The following is a 21,843-nucleotide window of genomic DNA, read 5'->3' as shown; positions in this document are numbered from 1 at the left end:
TACCCAGAACGTGATTATTATCTGGTGGACACGTTCGACTTGTCCATTGCCTCTTTGTTGACCAGTTTTTATAGCGTGATGGATGATATTTTCTATATTACAATAGTCTCTGAAAGCATGCGAGGTAAAGGAAGAATTACGGTCAGTAATAATTCGTTGTGGTGAGCCAAAAGTTTGTTGCTGAATCTTCAATTTATCTAAAACTTCTTCAGTAGATGTAGTCTTCGTTGGGTAAATCCAGGTAAATTTTGTAAAAGCATCTACTACAGTCACTAAGTACTTGTAGTTCTTATTCGTCGACGTCAAAGGGCCTAGGTGGTCAATGTGGTAAGTAGAGAGTGGTGTGTCCCCTTTGTCGATTGGATTCAGGTAACCTTCTTTTTTCCTTTCTTATTTGAAACCGGAATACACTCCAGTCAATTGTCTATGACTGATTTAATTTTCTCTTTCAGGTTTTCAAAATAGTACTCTCTGGATATGAGTTCTTCAGTTTTCATCACTCCAAAATGTCCTTTCTCATGATGTTTTCTTACAATTTCATTTTGCATTTTCTTAGGTACTACTAGTAGCTTTATCCCCTGTTTAACTTTATACAAAATTCCACTATCTATACAGTAGTCTTCGCAGGGCTCTTTCTCTAATACTTTTTTTAATAATTTTAGTTTCAAGTCGTCGTCCTGTGCTCTCTTCAGTCGTGCAGTGATATCGGTGAGTATATTGACATTTTTTACAGGGTTTCTACTAAGTGCATCAGCATGCTTGTTTTTTATACCAGGTCTGTGTTCAATAGTGTAGTCGTATTCTTCTAACATTAACGCCCAGCGTGTGACCCTTGGAGGTAAGTCCTTCTTTTACAATGTCATTGTCAAAGCAGAGCAGTCAGTTACAATTTTAAAGCGTATCCCTAGTAAGTATACTCTAAATTTCTTAATTGCTTCTGTAATAGCCATAATTTCAAGATAGTAAACATGATGTTTCTTTTCAGCGGGTGTTGTTTTCTTACTCATGTACTGGATTGGGTGCATGTGATTATCTTTTGGGTTTCTTTGAAGTAGAACAGCTCCGTATCCATCATTGCTTGCGTCTGTGTGCAGCTCAGTTTCCAAATCGGGGTCATAAATTCTTAATACTGGCGATTGACATAAAATGCTCTTTAATTCGTTGAAAGATTTCTCACATTTTCTTTAGCAGGTCAGTAAGAGGTTTAGCGATTAGAGAATAATTCTTAATAAACTTTCGGAAGTATCCTTAAGTCCCAGAAAAGACTGCAGTGTCTTTAAATTCTTTGGTCTTGGGAAATTTTGCGATTGCAATTATTTTCTCCTTTGAGGGTCTAATTTATCCGTCCTGTACTATATAGCCAAGGTAAGTAATTTGTTTCTTCAAAAAATAACACTTCGACCAATTAAACTGTAGACCAAATTCTTCTGCCCTCTTGAACAATGTTCTTAGTCTTTCTAGACCTTCGTCTTCTGTCTTGGATGGTATGATCAGATGTCTAAATATGCTAGTGCAGTCCCATCTTCAATGATATCTCAAAACACGTCATTTCGACAAAGGCCAAAGTGCATCTTTTCAAATTCGTATTGCCCTTGAGGCGTTACAAAAGATGTGTACTTTTGACTTTCTTTATTAACTTTGACATGCAGGAAGCCATTCTTCAAATCAAGTGACGTAAAGATCCTCGATTAAGAGGAGTGGGAATCTCTCCTTTATGATGTTTTTATTTAATCGTCTGTAGTCATACATAACCGGTATTTACCATTTTTATTTTTTGCCAAAACTACTTGCAAAGTCTGATTTACTTGGTTTTATAATTCCCAGGGCAAGCCATTCGTCTATTTGTTTATTTACAACATCCAGTTCTAACGGGGATAAGAGTCGTGGGTTCTGATAGACTGGAGTCTCTTCGGTAAGTAAAATCTTTAACTCAACGTTGGATTCCTTTGTGTAATTCTTAGGGTTATAGTCATTAATTATTTTTTTTATCTGTCCAGAATGCTTCATGTTGCCGACATTAGGAGCTTCATTATCATTTTCTAGCGTGGTGAGATGTATCACCTTCTTAGTACAAACACCCGTCGCAGTAAAACTAACTAGGATTGGATTGCCAAGTATAAATATTACCCGGTATGGAGTCATCTTCAACAATATGAATTACAGCATCGAAGTAGCAGTCATCCATTTAAATTTTCACTATAGATGATCCTGTAGTCCGAATTTCTTGTTCAGCTACACCAGTCAGACACATGACAACTTTCGAGTCAAATCCATGCTGACTACCACATACAGTATTAAAATAAGACTTCTTGATAAGTTTCACATCACTTCCAGTGTCAATTAGAACTTTGACTTCAACATCAATAATCTTTATGATTTTATAAGGTGCTAGATTACAATCTTTATACATTTGTTGGATTTAAGGGTCTTCTTTGGGTTATTCGGACATTCATTAGATTTATACCCGAAGTTGTTGCACCGAAAGCATTATACCCTTAGATTTATACCCTTTGTGCAGTTTGGAGACTGGTGACTAGGCTCTCCACAGTTGTAACAACGTGACCTCGGTGATTGCTTATGATCTTTAAATGTCCTAGGTGCAGACGTAGGTGGTGGTTTAGAAAAGTATGGATTCTTCATAGGCATTTTCTTCCTAATTTCACTGTATAAATCAAGTTTTTCCTGAATTCTTTCATGTTAGCAGCACCATATAATATTGCTTTATTTGTTTCATTATCACGTATTCCATCAATAATGTACTCGATCAGGGTTTCATCTTCTACCCTTCGACCCGTGCGTTGCCATTTCTTTCATAGTCAAAAAATATTGTTGTAAGGTCTCACTATGCTTCAACTTGCGTGCGACAAGCGATTTGTGAACCGCAGCACTATTTAGTTTACAGCCGAACTCTCTTTTAATTCTTTCTTCAAATTATCCCAAGAATCCTGACCGCCTAGCAATCTAAGAAACAGTCGAGCGGTTCCGGAAAGTGGTCGTTTTCCATAAATCAGTTTTTCAATTTTACTCCACTGCATCAAAGAAGCCACATCTTCAAAATCCTTAATCCAGGACTCAATTCCATACGTATCGTCACTGCTGAATGACAACATTGATTTTTCCAAGTCGTTAAAGGATATCCGGGGAGATAATTCCGCGTCAGTCGAGCCTTTATCATCTTCATTCTTTTTAGGTGGGATCTTCTTCAAATGGTAAAAGTAAGTCGTAAAATGAAGAGCCACGTGCCGGTCATAACCTCCAAAAATTTTTCAGGATGAACTTTCTTCTTAATCTTTGTAAAACTCTTAAAACTCGATATTTTTCACCATCCCGGACGAGCCCACATAATTTTGTGGGGATGGTGATATAAACAACGCGAATTTAATGAGTTTTTTTCTTTAATTAAACAACTTTTGTACAAAGTATCGTAAGTGCAAATCATATATATACTTTTTACTTTTTAGCGTTACTTTAAATATGCCAATGAGTATTAAGTTAATCAATTAAGTAAGTAATAAATAGATGGAAATCAAAGCGATACAAAAACAAAAACTCTACGTATTTTTTTTCGTCTGTTTCACTCTCCAAGATATGTGATAGGCACGGATTTATATACTTCGTAAACTGGATCGCGCACTTCGATATACCAATATTACAAATTTACACCTTATGGGATTACGTTAAAGTTTATTTAAAAGTAAAAAACCGAGGCACGTGAGATAGCTCGAAGTAGTGATCTGTTCTTGTCTAACAAGTTGCAACGGTAAATAAAATTTTCTGTAGTGTCTAGTCTATTAACTGTTTTAAAGTTTGAATATACATATATATATTTGCTTAAAGGTAATATGCTTTTATTGTAATAATACAAAAACAAAATTATATCAAGAATGAAATCTTCCATTATGAAGTAGCATATCACATAAGTATAGTAAATTGTATTATGAACTTAGAATAATATTATGAAATAATATTAGTGGTTTTGGGCATCCATAAGTGGCCACATTTTCTGTAAAAACTAAAAACTTTTTTACAGAAATAATATGGCTGGCTGAGAAATGAATGAACACCCTATTATAAAGAGACGCGTTACTTTGAAGCCTCTCACTCGGCTCGTTTTATTAACTTAGGGCGCGGTCCAGTTTAACATACAAGCCCGTGGTGGTACCTAATGGAATGATTTTTTAATTTTGTTGTGTTTATCAGCTGTGGAAGAATGCATAAAAACCAACTTCATGGAGTCGTGTCGCTACTACAGCCATATGCTCACCAAACACATTAGCAAAGTTAGGCATAATCGTAAGTATTTAAATATCTATTGTAATTATTATTATTATTATTGAGAGGGTAATGATAAAGTGACGGCGAAAAATTTGCTTAATTCTATTCAAAAATCGGAGAGTGTTTACAAACATTTGTATTTGGCTCTCCAAGAATTCATCCTGACATATATATTTTTTGTATAATGTTGTATGGTCTATTTCTAATTTCAAATAATATAATTAAACACACACCGGCACCTTTAGCGGTAGGTACACTAATAAAATTGCCAAAATAATGCAATGTTTTTTTTAAGTTATTGTCAGTTATTAGTCGACTATCATTTTTTCCATTGATTTGTTAAAGTCAAAGTCAAACAATCATTTATTCCATACGTATAATTATTACACTTGAAAACGTAATTTTTTAAGCTACTGCTCGTTCACTACGTTGCGTGGCCTCTCTGAGAAGAACGAGCAAGAAACTCTAGGGATTGTTGAAATAAACTTTGAATAAACGGAATACACTTTGAATCATAATTGTGTGGAATTTACACTCTTGTTGTCTTTCCATACTTCTTTATCTAAAACATACTCTTGTAGGGGGAAGCGGGGCAGATTCATCCACTTATTTTAACTTTAATTTTGGTCTACTAAATGAAATTATTATATAATGAATATTTTTTCTACCTAATTGATAATATAACTAATAAACATTACTAATTTAATCTTTTCTTTCATAAATAGCATTGAATAATAGAAAAATTTTGGTTTTTACAAAAAGTGGGAATTGTCAAATTCTGCCCCACCTGTGGGGAACTTTGATACACCGCTTGGGGCACTTAGAATGTGTGAATCAACGTAGTGTGCCATTCCTGGTTGCCATGTATTATCCGCACTAGATGATCAAATGTTCATAAAGTATGACGCTATATGTGCCTCCGAACTTGATCTATCAAGACTTCTTTCTAGGTCACCATTTGAAAAGTGTTCTTTGTAATGTAGTCTTGGAAGTAGAAATGGAGGAAGAGCTGACTATAGCGCAAAATGTCACTAGTTCACCTCTTTACAATGACTTGTTGAAACAGTTTTATATTTTTCGTACAAGATAACTAATTCCTAGCACTTTGATAAGTACCAAACTGCCCCACTCACTAGTGTATAAAAATACCCCACCAGCCAGTATAGAAAAGAATATTTATTAAAAAAAAATCATTATATATTATCTCAGTCACATGCAAGTCTAGTTAGTGAATACACTAGTTTACCCTGTATTAAGACATAAAACCATATAAAGTGAACAAAACTGCAGTGGCACTCGTATTTGCGTCACTTGTTTTTTTAGTTAACGGCTGTGAAAACACTTTATGACCTTTCGAACGAAAACGACTAACTGGTTCATCGCTTATCTATTACTTATATGTACAAAGGCACGTTTAGTATTATCACAACTAATATTATGTTTGAAGGTATGGAGATAATGCAGGTGCATAAATGTGCCCCCTGTGTCAAACTGCCCCGCTTCCCCCTACATAGGGCGCACTATAAGTTTTCGGAACTGGCCACTTACGTAAACAATATTTAAAAAGTAATTACAACATTTGAAAGTGGAACTCTTTGGCTGTAGAATACAGTTTGTTTCATCTGACTGTCACTTGTATTTACAATGTGGCGACATTTTAGAAATTGGTTGTCTACATCACCATGGATGTAACTCGTGAAAATTTCAGTGACGAATTTCGTGATGGTCGCCCGTCCTCTGCTGTGAACAACAAAAACATCGATGTTGTGCGCCGTACGATCAAAACAGACAAGCATATGACATACCATGAGATTCGGGCATTTTTAGGCATAAGCATGAGTCAAATACAATCAATACTATACAAACGTTTGGGTGTGAAAAAGCTGTGCTCTCGGTGGATCCCGCCCAATTTGACTGAGGCTCAAAAAACGGTTCGCGTCACTTGATGCAATGCCATGCTTACCAGATTCAACGAAGGGGCGTCAAATTTGGTGTGGGACATGATAATAGGTGACGAAACATGGATTTATAGTTACTATCCCAAAACAAAGTAGCAATCGAGTGTATGGGTCTTTCGAAATGAGCCGAAACCAACCAAAGTGGCGTGCGTGCAAAGTGCCTCTAAGGGAATGATTGCTTATTTTTTTTATAAAACTGGACACGTGGCTACTGTTGCTTTGGAGAATCGTTGTACCGTGAATAGTGTATGGTACACGACCATTTGTTTGCCGGAAGTTCTAGACAAATTCCGTAAAAATAACCGTAAACATCTTGCACCACGATAATGCCAGTTCTCTCACGGCCAGAAAACAAATGAATTTTTGAAGGTGAACAACGTTGACCTTATGAGCCATTCCGCGTACAGTGCTGACCTGGCACCTTGTGACTTTTAATTATTTCCAAAAATTAAGAACCAATTACGTGGTCAACGATTTTCATCACCTGAAGAGGCTGTCGAAGAGTATGAAAAATATGTTTCAGAGATTGTCACGGAGGAATGGCATAAATGTTTTCAGAATTGGTTCATTCGTATGAAAAAGTGCATTAACGCTAACGGAGAATATTTTGAGAAACAATAAATTCATTTCTTACCATTTATAGCATACTATACTTCTTATTCATTCCGGAAACTTATAGTGCGCCCCACGTAAAAACGTATACCGTTCCACATAAAAGAATAGTTTGCCTTAGTTAAACGAAATCGTGGTACCATGAGTTTGGATTTAGTTCTAAGTTTAATAATATTATTGAAATCTTCTTTCTTAATGAAATTATGTATATTATTACGGGCACACAAAATATTTGAGTAAATGCACAGTCATGATACCAGTCCCCTTAAACTTTTCTCCGAGAGAAACCCGAGAACCTAAACGGTATACTTGCCGATTTACCCCACATGAGAATCCCGTAGGACATTATACTATGAAAGTAAATAAAGTAAACTAGTCTAGCAGTAGCAACATCGGTAAGCTCACGTATTCTACGGACTGCGTATGCAGCGGAACCTAATCTGCTGGCTAAGGAAGATATATGTGGAAACCATTTAAGTTTACTATCTAAGGTCACTCCCAAAAAGACAGCTTTATTAACTCCATTCATTTCTATTGTTTTCATTGCGATTGGAGAAGATTCTTGATGCGTTGTCGTATATTTGATAAGTTTGATTTAATCAATGTTAAACTCTTATATATTTTTTTTAATTTTGAGCTGTATCTGCTATGTCACAAAATCTGAAAATGTATTTGAATTTCGATATCTTTCAATGAAGATTGAATAAGGCTGTAGGTACTAAGTCGATGTTAAAAGATGTAAAATGATTGTTGTTACTACTCGTATTAAATTCTCACATAATTTTTTTGATACGCAGAATGTGCTAGTGTGTGTTTGTTTAATTATGATTTTTGAAAGTAGTAGTGGTCGTTGTTACCTATTTCCACAACACAAGTGCTTTACTTACTTACTAATTTTGGGATCGAAGCAACGTATATGATGTTGTCTAATTTAATAAAATAACCTACTCTTAGGTAACCAGTTTTTATTATTTTATTTTAAGGAATTTCCAAAACAAATGCATGAATTTAAGTTATTGAATGTCACGATGTGGTTACTACCATGATATTCAATTTTTTTTTGTTTAATTACTCTACTATTTTGTTATTATTTAATAGCAGTAGAGCTCCTTGTGAAAGTGTTCGTCTCGGGAGGTACTGCCACCTTACCTATTTCTGCCGCCAAGCAATAATGTAAGCATTACTTGTGTTCCGGTTCTGAAAGGTTAAGTGAAATTACCGGCAAGTGAGACTTATCAACTTATGCTATATCTAAAGTAGTTGATTGGTTTGCTGTTAATAACCTACTTCTTAATGAGAAAAAAACAAATTGTGTGAAATTTACATTACCCAATGTTAGAGAGACGGTTACAAACATTGTAGTTAGAAGCGAAAAATTGAATCTTGTGGATACAGTTGTATTTCTAGGTATAACGTTAGATGCTAAATTGCAATGGGGTCCCCATATAAGTAAGTTATCAAAACGGCTCGGCTCTGCAGTGTACGCGATTAAAAAAATAAGGAAACTTTCAGACGTCGAAACCGCTAGATTGGTTTACTTCAGCTACTTTCACAGTCTAATGACATACGGCATTTTGCTTTGGGGTAATGCCGCCGAAATCAACAGAATCTTTGTCCTGCAGAAACGTGCAGTTAGGGCAATTTCCAAGCTGGGCCCCAAAGTATCTTTGAGAGATAAGTTTAAGGAAATTAACATTCTTACACTAGCCTCACAGTACATTTATGAGAATGTAATTTATGTTAAAAGGAATAGTAATTTATTTATGAAAAATAGTGACAGACATAACATTAATACGAGGAATAGAAATAAACTAGCTTTTCTTGATAGTCGTCTTCACAAAGTCAAAAAATCATTTAAGGGGCAATGTATACGCTTCTATAACAAGATTCCGGTTGATATACAAAATTTGCCTTTCACGAGGTTTAAAACTATAGTGAAACAAAAACTTTATACTAAAGGTTATTATACAACTTCTGCGTACTTGGATGACAAAAATCCGTGGTAGTAACCCGTTTAGCTCATGGATGTAGTCTCGATCTCTGATGTTTCAAATAAAAAAAAAAATATTGTAAATGTTATTTACAAAGAGTTTCTTGCTCATTCTTCTCAGGGAATCTGCCTTACGAATGAGCGGTAGAGTTTAATATTCTGACGATTTCAAGTGTAATAATGCTTACCTATGAAATAAAGATTATTTTGAATTTGAATTTGAATTTGAAATATGTCTCAGGGTGTCGGGCGCAGTGGCAGTCTCCTCAGATCTTTGTGTGCAGTGGCACTGCAACTGTTAGGGACAGGCGTGTCGCTTACCGCTCGACACGCAACTTGTTCTTCCGTCACTGAATATTATATATAAAAAAAATATTCTAACAAAAACCGTAAATCGTCTGCTGGTTCGTTCCGTGACTTAGTTGGCAGAGCGTCTAACACGGATTGCTGGAAGACGCTGGTTCGAATCGAATTTTTCTTAATGTTCGATCTTTGTATTAATAATTAAAACCAAGTAGTGGAGTAATTTAACAAAAAAAAATAATTGAATATCTTAGTAGTGAAACATTCAATAAATTTAATTACAATAATTATGGCGACATCTCTAATCAGCTGATGGTAGCTGTAAAGTTACCTGACTGAATGAAAAAAAGATTTCTTAAAAACCAAAACAATCTGCAACAAGCACAGAAAAAATCGTAATGCCTGCTGATTCGTTCCATGGTTTAGTTGGTATAGCGTCTAGCACGGATTGCTGGATAGCGCTGGTTCGAATCCGGTCGGATCGAAGGCATGAATGTTTGATGATTGATGCATCTTCATTATTTATCAAATTCACCAAGTAGTAGGTACCTATAACTTCTAATCATCACTCCACTTGTGCTAAGCGGTCTTAAGAGCCTATGCATACCTACTGCGTATTTTATACGCGCCGTCAACGCGCGTTATCTGCGCGTATACACGCCATAGACGAGCTGTAGACGCGCACGTGTACCTACCTATTGCGCATTTAGTCTTGTTTGTTAATTTCAGTTAATTTTTGAAATGAAGCAACTACTTAGATGGAATTTTATGTAAGCCTTTTTTCTTGCTTGCAAAGCGATGTTTGAGCGCGTTTGAATCGATTCACTACAGCACGTCTGCGGCGCGTAGGTATACGCGCAGATGACGCGCGTATTCGCGGAGATTATAAAATACGTCGTGGTCGAGCGGCTTGCACACCAGTTTTCATAGTGTCGCCATCTCTGAGGTCCCGGGTTCGATCCCCGGCCGGGTCAGTGTAGAAACTAACTTTTCTACATTGTCTCGGGTCTGGGTGTTTGTGGTACCGTCGTTGTTTCCGATTTCCATAACACAAGCGCTTTAGCTACTTACTTTGGGATCAAAGCAACGTTAGTGATGTTGTCCAATGTTGTCTTACATTCAAGTGTTATTACTATGTAGTTAAAGTAGTGTAATTGTTTTTGTTGAACGTTCAGTGGCAAGACAATTACAAGATCGAATACCCGCAACGTCGTACCCGCCGGTGTCGATGGATAGGTTTCTGTACCAGGTCTTCACAGACCTCCGCACCGAAGCATGCACCATGAAACCCAGCGGGAAGGGGGAACTGGGATGCCAGACCAAACACGCTACCCAACAAGTCGTAAGTACTATAACAAAGCAAATATACAGGCTGTCTCACGGCTATGCGACATGGCGGGAAAGTACCTATCTACTTTATATGTAGTAGATAGATACTCATGGAGGCATTTAAACAACAAACGCTACAATACAAAAATCCGAGCTTGGCCAAGTACAGCTTAGGTATCTATATCTCAACCAATCAGGAGGCAGTGGAGCGTTTGAGTAGCGATATTTGATATTTTATATTGTTTAAATAGTTCTTTTTTGCCAAACGGTTACGCCTTCGTACCTGTTACGTTACTGTTTGTGATGTTATTTAATAAAATAGTTTGAATTTTTATAATTCCACAAATATAGGTAGTGACGTTATTCCAGAAACACTGTGACGCGTTTAAGGAGTCTGTTTTAACTAGCAAAACTACGTCTTTTTTGTGAAACTCATTATTGTTCTGTGTAAGTACCTACAGAAATATAATGAAATATTTTTAGCTCAATAGTGAGTACCTACCATAGACAATAGAATTTTGGTTCAGAACTAAAAAGAGCGCCTTTGTGATAATGGTTTATGAAATTATAATTGACAGAAAGTATTCAGGAATTGAAGAAATCTTTAAGTACAGTATTATACTTTCGTTTAAAAAGAAGATAATGTCCCCATGAAGCAATAGTACATAGAGCGCACTATAAGTTTTCGGAACTGGCCACTTACAACATTTGAAAATGGAACTCTTTGGCTGTAGAATACAGTTTGTTTCATCTGACTGTCACTTGTTTTTACATTGTGGCGTCATTTTAGAAATTGGTTGTCTACATCAGCATGGATTTAACTCGTGAAAATTTTCGTAGTATGATTAAGTGTAATTGAACAGCTCAGCGGAGCTTCGCTCGGCTTCAAACTGTTTTTGGCGATGAAGCACCATGCAAGACAACTATTTATAGCTGATTTGCAGAATTCAAACGCGGTCGTGTGAATCTCAGTGACGAATTTCGTGATGGTCGCCCTTCCTCTGCTGTGAATAGCAAAAACATCGATGCTGTACGCCGTATTATCAAAACAGACAGGCATGTGACATACCATGAGATTCGGGCATCTTTAGGAATAGGCATGAGTCAAATACAATCAATACTACACAAACATTTGGATGTGAAAAAGCTGTGCTCTCGGTGGATCCCACACAATTTGACTGAGGCTCAAAAAACGGATCGCGTCACTTGATACAATGCCATGCTTACCAGATTCAACGAAGGGGCGTCAAATTTGGTGTGGGACATAGTAACAGGTGACGAAACATGGATTTATAGTTACGATCCCAAAACAAAGTAGCAATCGAGCGTATGGGTCTTTCGAGATGTGCCGAAACCAACCAAAGTGGCGCGCGTGCAAAGTGCCTCCAAAGGGATGACTGCTTCTTTTTTTTTTTAAACTGGACACGTGGCTACTGTTACTTTGGAGAATCGTTGTACCGTGAATAGTGATTGGTACACGACCATTTGTTTGCCGGAAGTCATAGACAAATTCCGTAAAAATAACCGTAAACGCCGTATCATCTTGCACCACGATAATGCCAGTTCTCTCAAGGCCAGAAAAACAAATGAATTTTTGAAGGTGAACAACGTTCACCTTATGAGAAACAGTGACTTCATTTCTGACCATTTATAGTATTTTTTTCCTTATTCATTTCGGAAACTTACAGTGCGCTCCACCTACATTATTGCAGAGGCGAGGAAGTAAGGGATTGCTGGACGAGTATGAGTTACAAGGACGAGCGACAGCGAGGCTTTGTATTAATATCTACGCATCAAGCAATCCCCGTTCCCGCCGAGGCATGCATAGAATTTTTCTCAAACAATGTGAGGAAATAGGTAATAAAAGACTAAAGAGAGGAAGATGTGTAATAGAAAAAGTAAAAAATATTAATTAATATTAAAAGTAATATTTGACGTGTTAGGACAATTGCTAAAAAAAATATTATTGTTTTTCTAGGCACATTAATAGTAGTCTGCTGAACTTCTGATGATGTATTTCAATGTGTATCCAATTGTATTTTCGTTATCGCTCTTCTCACTAGCACTCATATTCGCACCAAAATACAAAAAAACAAAAGAATAATAGAACATTTTAGTTTAAATGTTACCAATTTCTTTTTTTTTAAGTAAACGTGTAATACGTATTTTTAATTCTCATAATTATGAGCACTGGGCAGTTGGCTGTACCTATGAGTTCTTTTGCCTGTTTATATAGTTCAATATTAGTAGTTCCATTTAAAAGTTTAGAGAAGAGGACAGTAATGGATTTTCATAGTTACTTTCAGGCCTTGGCCGGGAAGAAGTCGCATGGTCCATAAATGACAAACTTTCCGTGTTCGTTACCTGAAAGTAATGCAAATATTTCCGAGCATAATTGAGAAAAATATCTTATTTACAACATTTATTTTCCCTCCGTGTCGCATAGCAATTTTTTATGCCATTGATCCTGTTTCTGGTAAGGCTCAAGTCTTTACGGGACCGCCCAATGTAATTTTAAAACTTTACACCACCGTTAATTCTTAGTTTTACATATTAATGAATTTCATTAGTTTCTATAGACAACTCACGCTTGACCAAAAAAAAAAACACTATGCCAGAATAGTTTTCACAAAAAAAAAACAAGGATTCTATAAGAGAGTTTCGCTACATCTCCTACACTTTCAGATTTCCGCATACTCTCCCAGTAAAAAAAAACAGTGTATATATGGGTCATAAATTGTCTGATTTAAATGAATAAACAAATAAATAAACCTGTGAATGCCAGTTGCATATCTTCAAAATTCATGGATAGTTTTCTAAGATTATACTGTAACTATAACGGTCAAGTTAAAATTTCCACTGTGTACATTGACTAACAAATAAATGGACGACGGGTCTAATACAAAAACCACGAAAAAAATGTCCCAAGTCAACCTATTTAAACGTAGTGACATGTAAAGGAATATGAAAAAGCTAAAACGTTAGATTTAAATTGTAATGTCATCGCAGTACTGTCTAATTTTGCTTCCTTCGCTGTCAGTCGAACAAACGAAGACTAAAGCGTGATTTTAACGCCCTATAAGTTCGGACACTTTTTAGCGCGGACCCGACGTCCATATAATTGTAAGTCAATGACAGTGTAGTTATAAAGCCAAATTAAGTTGAGCGCCATCTATCCGCAGTTGCGGCCAACCGCGTCGAGCTATCTCAACCCGGCCATCAGCCTGACGCACATCTGCAACTCCAACGAAGTAGAAAAACTCCAGTCGATGTATTACATGCTAGCTGCGATAGACGGCAGGATGCGGCGGCTCAAAAACAATATACCTTGATCTATTTGCAACCCTTCGTTCAGTTTCGTCAGTTGCAAAAAGCCACACTGCGTTATCTAGATAAATTCTTAGTACAAATGCGAATGACGCAATTAGGGCGCACCACACACCGAAGACGCATTCGTGTATGCAGTGTATAGGCTGGCAATAAGAAATTTTGCTGTATGAAAGGATTGTAACGAAATTCCCGCAAGCGCTTTGTCCGTTTTTATTCAGACTTAACAATTTAAACAAGACTGGACGAGTGTCAAATACTAAGGTTATTGAAAATGTGTTATGAAATTTTATTTTAGTCCCGGCACAAAAGCCTTGCGTAAACGGCCGTGCGGTGCTTTAGCAGCACTCACAGTACGTTGTACAGTGTATGTGTATTACAAACACTGTACAATTATTCAATTAAAAATTTAACTTCATCTTAGAGTAACATTTGTGATTTTCGTGTGTGGCGTGCTGTCTCGTGATTTAAATTTGTAGTAGACATACAAAATGGTGGATTTTGACTAAGTATTAGGAAAAATTGTATAATTGTCTAGTTTTGTATAAGTATAGTGATAGTGAATTCTGTTGCCAGGATGTCCGTGAGATCCTTGATTGTTTTGATTTAGGAAGACGTCATAGATGACATCATGAGTTGTAGTAAAAAATGTAAACCCAAATAGTCACTGATTTAATATAGGTTTGTACATAATGTTGAATAAATTAGCCGCTAATGTTTCTTTGTTTGATTTTTGGTGGGTCTCATGATCTAAACCGACGATTCCCAAAGTGGTATCTAACGTAACCATTATACTCTTATTCGTACATTTGTTTTAAAAATAGAACTTGCTTATGACAGTTTTTTTTTTATTAATGTCAAGTGTCCTGTTTATTCAAAGCGGGACATTATGAAGTACTTGGGGACAGCGGGACACGAAGCTTAAAAGCGGGACGTATTGTTACGTTACATAATGTATCAACCCCCAGGGGTCCACTCCAACCTACATGGGTGCATGAGATGTTGATGGGGGTCCACGAGAGTGGAACCCATTCAGACAGGTGATCAAAATACCGACTTTCCATAAATGCAGTGCCGGCTTCACCTATGGTGCAGTGTGCGTCGCGATATACAAGATTAATATGTGATATACAAGATTATACCATTTCCGAACCGTTTCTGAACCGACTCTGTTAAGAGGCAGGCCTGTTGAAAGGGCATGCGAACAGAAATTCCAATTACCTGGTCTCAAACTTGGGAATTCCCTGCACCAGAGGTTCGCTTAATGGTACGATGAGTCCCGCGAGGCCTTTTGAATACCAGAGTAACGGAATTCACTCCGGTGTACTGCCCGGAATACCCCGAAGAATTTAGAAATGTTCATTTAACCAAATTGGTGTTAACAGGAATCGAACCCAGGACATCATCCCGCGCCCAGCCCAAATCGTTGAGCGACCGGAGTCGTCAATAAAATTGTCATATTTATAGGAGTTTATTTTGGTTTTATAGACCAATGACCATAATTTATGATGAAATATCGTTGACTAATAAAATTGAAAATAGATTACATGTTGCAGTTAGTTTTGTTTATGTTGCTCGAGTCGGTCGCAATAGAAAAGGTAGGGTTAAATACGTGGTCTTAATTTGAACCATGTAATAGACACCAAATTCATAATAAATATAACTAAATTGAACAGTGATACTAGTACATCGCATACATAATAATTACACACTTTAGATACTAGGGACATAATTTATTAATACAATACAACAGTGTGCGTATAGACAAATTAATAGGAATGCGTTTAAAAGATATGATTTAGTTAACATAGAATAGTTTAACAAATATAAAATATGCTTAAATTTATAAAGAAAAGTATAAACAACCTTAACTTAGTAGTCTCTTAAAAAGGTTCTAACCTAAGGTGTAATCCACACTTATCGGAACGCTTCAGCACCGCGCCCAGAATCTCATACACTCACCGAAGCGGTTGAAACGCCTGTCTTAACTTTGTAGGCTAAAAAGAACATTTATAAGCATAACCTTCTGGCAGTCACGTATATCACTCAGGACTTACGATAACTCAGTTGTTTTTCCGACCGATTTCTTTTCATTTTTATTCACAACACCCGAATCGAACGTCTAACCATCGTATTCGAAACCGAACCGAAATGACGTCACACACTTCTCGACCGGCAAAGGCTACAAACGTTATTCAGAACACAGTTATCGAATGAAGTTACCGAAGTATTGTTTACAAAGCAAGAATGTAATATAGAAATCTCTTATTATTTTATGTAAAGTCTGGATTTTGTTCAATTATATTAATTTATTTTAATGCAAGACTAATGTATTCCTATATTTTAGGCCTTAAAGTCTTAAAACACGTATACAGGGTGTCCCGGAATACGACGTCAAGCCGGTACGGGGTGATAGGCCAGGTCATAACCGTTATCAGAAAAATCCAAAAAAAAAATCTATGTCATGTATTTTAAAAATTATGACCATTTGGAAAAAAAATCGAAAAATATACACCCTGTGACGCATTTTCACTTCCGTTTCTACAAATTTCCACTTTATTTTCATTTTTTTTTTATTTTGTAACCCTGAGTAATGCTCCTGTAGCTAGTAGTCTAAAGACACATTATTCCCATTTCAAACTAACTCCATAAACGCTGTTGGATAACGATATCGTATCCGAATCCGAATCGCACGTTTAACTCAGACTGTTCTGAGTAGTTCGGAAAACGCCGTCCAGGGCCCTCTTCCGGTCACTCCGGATTTTGCTTCACATGCATATGTATTATAATTTATCTTGTGATTGATGCGCTAATGCTACTTGCTAGGCGCGGCACTATTGATGCCACCGATGCACAATTAGAGCAAATACACATACGAAAATAAAAAAAAACCGCTTGGTAATGGTTTTTAAGCAAAACGGCCTATGTTAAAAACATCTTCAGGAAAATGGCTTAAAAAAATTGAGGTATATCTTGAGGTCTACCACGTAACACGATACCACGTGATTGTGTGACTTTTACGATGAAAGTAATGTCAAAATTCGATACGATAGCTGACATTATTGACGTTTCGGAGTAAGGTATAACAAAAACTGTCAAATCACGATCTTCGGTCATTGTTTCGTATTTCGTAGACCCTTTGACGCCAAATTCATCGAATTATACACCACCCCATGTCACGTAATTATTGTGACTAGTGGAATGCTCGCTATCTTGTTAACAATAAAATTAAGCACATACAAAAAATACAATAAAAAAATGAAAATTATTTTGTATGGATTATTGTTTTTGAAAAGCATCGAGGAGAAATCCTAGAAGCTAATATTATATGCGAAGATCATTAGGGACAAAAGGTTATTTTAAACACAGAAAACTCTTTGAAATCGTATACCTATTCACGCATCACGAAGCGTGCCGGTAAGTGGGGTTCAACCTTAATGTATTAATTTTTTACATAATAATTTATAAAAGTTAGAATAATTATTGAGAGGATCACTTGAGTCCCTCGTCAAGGGTGAGTCTACCGTGTCGAATTGACCAATATCAATAGCTGTTTCAACACTGTAAACTCAATTTAAAGATACAGATAGCGGTGACGGAGAGTCCATATTGCCTTCGGAAGAACGAAAGGTACAAGCAGCAAATTCTAAATTATTTTTTTTAGACAGAATAAGGATAGACAGATCAATTCGATTGAAATAAGAACAGGAATAATTATATTAGCAACGCACAAGTGCAAGCGAGAAAGGTAGACTGTCTTGCCTCGCTGGTAAGAGTGTAAGTTGCATTATGAATGACGCTATTATATTCCTTTCTGGTGAAAATAATTATGGCGGAAAAATCTGATCTATCACTAGCACGTACCTATGTGTTATGTTTATGGAAATATTTCTGTAAATATATATTAAATATATTTTGCAATGAAACTAAAATCGCGTATATTTGTTTTTTCAAACAAACCGACGTTTCGGGCCCTTTACAGGTCCCGTTATCTACCCAGGGTGCTGCGAGAGGCCATTGAAATTAAAAAACATCTTAATTTCAACAGGGAAGATGGTTTCTCCGTACCACCAGTGTGGGATCCAGTATTTCCTCTAATAAAAAATCCCAAACAGACATAAGACTGCAGTACTAATTAATATGTTTTAGTTTATTCTAATTTCTATTATTAATTATTAATAAATGGAACTTAATAAAAAAATCATTCAATGAAATAATTTGTAAAACTAATGTAGCGTAAATTGGAATGTTTCTTTGTAAAATTAAAAATAAGGTATTTAATTAATAACTATTGTTAACTACAGTGGAGAAAAAAAATAGGGTGGTTTGCATCAATATTAGACAAAATTAGACGTAAAGGGCCCGAAACGTCGGTTTGTTTGAAAAAACAAATATACGCGATTTAAATCCGGAAAAATAGTTTCATTTCCTGTGTAACAATCGCGAAAACCTAAGAACTCGATAAATATATTTTGCTTATGATTTTCGGTGTATTCTTTGGTTAAGTCCACCGAGTAAGGGGGCATTGCCATGATGTCGTGACGACAGATAATCGTGCAGTTTAAAGTATCGTGGTTTGTTGTATATTTAAATGAAGTTGTTCACATGTAGTACAACACGATTAACTGTCCTTCACAACTTTTTCCACGTTACCATGACAGACTGTCGAGACAATGGGAATAGCTAGAACGACAGTCGTTCGACGGTAAATAAGTCGCCACGATTAGATAATCGCAGCTACTATTGTCGTCGCGTTTTATTTATCATTGTCTGCACGTGTTCTGCTCCCCACTCCCCCTTTCGGCCCCAGCACCTTCGGCGAAATCAAACGATTCTGTCGTGCCAACGACAAGGTGGCTGCCGTGAACCGATAAATTGTTGTTATGATCCAGTGGGAATAGCTAGACACGACAGTCGTTCAACGATAAAAATACGTCCACGTCAGTCAGTTCTGATATGGGAACAGGCTAAAGCGACAGTCTTCCAACGATAAATAACACGTAACGACATAATTGGAACGCGCGTCTCCGTCAGGATGGCTGGACCAAACGAGATATATAAATCAAACTGTACTCATTATTTACTATCTATTTTCTACTATTTAATACCTCTATTGACATATTTTCTACTATCGCGCTAACGGTAATACTAAAGAAAAAAGTGGCCAGCCATTCTTCAGATTGGCTGGATCACGTTACGTTTTTCATGGTTCTAGCAGTATATAATTTACTTTTTATAAAACTATTTACTACCTAATTTTTGCTTAAAAATATTTTTTTTCATTATTTTAGGTAGCTTCTATAAAGTTATTTAAAAAAACGCCTTTGCAAAAGGTAACATCTCAAAAGACAGTGTATCTTCTCCGTGTATTTGCTTTATAAATAACTGACTATAATTCGTTCGTATTCCTTAATACCTACAAATGGAATTACCATTTGTAATAGTGAATTGAACTAGTAATTAATATAATAATTGTTATAAAACATTGCTGGCAAAGATCATATTCTAAGCGCCTGCAAATTACATGGAGAAGATAAACTGTCTTTTTAGAAAAGACGTTTTGCAAAGGCGTTTTTTTTAATAACTTTTTATAGAACCTTCCTAAAATAGTGAATAAAAGTATGTTTAGGTAGAAATTAGATAGTAAATAGTTATATAAAAAAAGTAAATTATATACTGCTAGAACAATGAAAAACGTGGTCCAGTCAACCTGACGTCAGAATGGCTGGCCACTTTATTTCTTTAATATTTTCGTTAGCGCAAAGGTAGAAAATATATCAATAAAGGTACTAAATAGTAGAACGTAGGTAGTAAATAATGAGCATAGTTTAATTTGTACATCTCGTTTGGTCCAGCCATCCTGACGGACACGGAACCCGCCCTTACTGGCCGAGTGATTACAATATTATTTTATATTGGTGTTAATCGATATTATGTAGATAGTTGCACAAACGCCTTTACGTTGAAATTTTTGACGCGGTTTCTAAGAATATCAACTCTTCGTCACCGATAAGGCATGTTTACACAGGATCGACTGCCGCCTTCGGCAGACTACTTCAAGTTGCTGAAGAGTGCGCATTCGACTAGCTGTTTACACCAAGTAAATTGCTACCTTCTCGGCGAGCTAATTCGGCTGACGAAAGCGGCGCGGTCGACGCGTTATTTACACCGAGTCGATTGCCGCCTTCGCCGAAATCAAATCATTATACTCGTAAATACAAGTTCGAAACGTGATCGGGTATCCGGATATACTCCGGTCCTCAGCACGTGTATCATTCACTATATAGTGCAGTTAGGTTCATTAAAAAAAGTGTAATGGATGGCAGGCTGGAGATCAGTAACCTATAAGTAAACTTGTTACCTAACTCCAGTCTCTTGCTTAAAGTATAATTCAACTGATATTCAATGCGTAGTTTACACAATTTTCAATATGTCTTTATAATTATTATTATCGTGGTGGAACGGAGCCGCCACGTTGAAACTTGCTTAATCGAATGGCGCGAGTGTTTACACCTCGTCGACTCGGTCGATTTCGGCTGCGAACTACGGTGGTCAATTATGTTTACACTGAATAGGTTGCAGTCTTCGGCAGGCAAGCGAATGCGACCTGTCGACCAAGTGTAAATCCGCCTACAGATAGATCTAATTATTTTACACATAGATAGTTAAACATGGTAGGGAGAAGCGGAAGAATCTTTAAGCCCCACATTTTGGTAAAAACAAGTTATTCTTAACATTGTATTAATGACATCAAATTTTTAGTCAATGTATCAAACTTAGTAATCTTGCAAATTTGTCATTACATGTGCTCGGATCACTACATATTTCAATCTTATGTGAACGCTTCAAGATGCACTTTTAATTGTTTTATAATGAATTTCAGTACGAACCAAAAGCGCACCTCATATTCCTTAGAATAGGGTATTACGAGGGCGCGTATTGAACAACTCGATGCGGAGTTGCAAATTCTTGCACTGACCCTTCAAATATTGTTATTACATCAATTACCACGTTATAAAATCCCTGTTTGTATCCCGTACAGTTTCATACCAATGCACCAATGTAATAAAATTCGTGTTTTGGCACTCACAAGTGCGTAACGCTTGGCACTGCTTTGCATCTCACACAGCCTTTTGACACTAGATCTGTTTTTATGTAACCTGAAAAAAGAAATAATTTGATAACGCCATATAGCTGACAAAATAGAGATAAAAGTAATATATTATACTATATATAGCTCGATTACCACTGATCTAGATACTGACATAATTGTTCTCCCAGAAGGAGTGCCGGTGGGTAAAAATAATGTACCAGACTCGTAGACGGATCGGTCCCGTGAGTACCAGAAAAATCCGAAATCTTCGAAAAGTGGACTGCATCAGGTGAACGCCTACGCGCGCGGCTAAAGTATAAGACCTACCGGAAAGGTGTTCTTACTAAAAATGGCCGCCACCCTGGTCAATTTCTAACGGAAGTGAAAAAAATTCGAAATTCGTAAAAACAAGATGGCCGCCATACAAATTGCAGAGCTTTATATCTCGAAAACTACAAGAGGTAGGTGGGGGGTGCTCGACCAAATGTCATAGAGGGCGGCGGGGGTCAACTGCCGGTGACAAATTTTTTTCAAGATGGCCGACTCAAAATGGCGGCCCGAAAAAAAGGTGGTCCAATCCGGCCGAAATTTTGCATGCGGACGTGTATGGGGGCTTAGGTTACAAATCTGGGGTTAGAATTTTGATTCCGCCATTTTCCAAGATGGCCGCCGTACATGTGAAACTTTCGCCCTTTGGAGTCATTTTTCGCCCAGAAGAAGGGTGGATAGGTACAAGTGATGTAGGAGAGTAATGGTTATATCGGTCATATGAACGTCAAAAACTATTCAACTCTTTGAAATGTGCTCCGCATCAGGTACTACCCTAGCCGTCCGGCCAAAGTATACGTCCAGGCTCAAAGTGCCCAAACAAATGTTCATACACACCCTGGGCAATTTTTAAGGAAAGTAAAAAAAGTTCAAAATTCGAAAAACAAAATGGCCGCCATACAAATTTT

General features: G+C 36.7%; 2 protein-coding genes across 5 annotated transcripts in view; one reads left to right on the top strand and one right to left on the bottom strand.

The window, feature by feature from the left end:
* Positions 1-14,501, top strand: part of LOC113236497 — a 76,529-nt gene extending 62,028 nt beyond the window's left edge. For all 4 annotated transcript variants that reach the window (XM_026472600.1, XM_026472599.1, XM_026472598.1 and 1 more), the window contains exons 32-34: positions 4,201-4,293; positions 10,314-10,480; positions 13,650-14,501. In XM_026472600.1, the coding sequence (XP_026328385.1) occupies positions 4,201-4,293; positions 10,314-10,480; positions 13,650-13,799 (410 nt within the window). In that variant the 3' untranslated portion in view covers positions 13,800-14,501. The remainder of the gene's footprint in view (positions 1-4,200; positions 4,294-10,313; positions 10,481-13,649) is intronic.
* A 5,181-nt stretch (positions 14,502-19,682) lies between these two features.
* Positions 19,683-21,843, bottom strand: part of LOC113236556 (peroxisomal targeting signal 2 receptor) — a 17,503-nt gene continuing 15,342 nt past the window's right edge. Inside the window, exon 8 of the mRNA XM_026472690.1 lies at positions 19,683-20,954. The gene's annotated coding sequence lies outside the window, so the exon portion shown is untranslated. The remainder of the gene's footprint in view (positions 20,955-21,843) is intronic.

Source organism: Hyposmocoma kahamanoa, unplaced genomic scaffold, assembly GCF_003589595.1.
Source record: "Hyposmocoma kahamanoa isolate Upper Pololo Valley unplaced genomic scaffold, ASM358959v1 92, whole genome shotgun sequence".
In the NCBI taxonomy this organism is placed as follows: Eukaryota; Metazoa; Arthropoda; class Insecta; order Lepidoptera; family Cosmopterigidae; genus Hyposmocoma; species Hyposmocoma kahamanoa.
The sequence above is the reverse complement of the archived record's forward strand: the minus strand, read 5'-3'. Positions and strand labels throughout refer to the sequence as shown.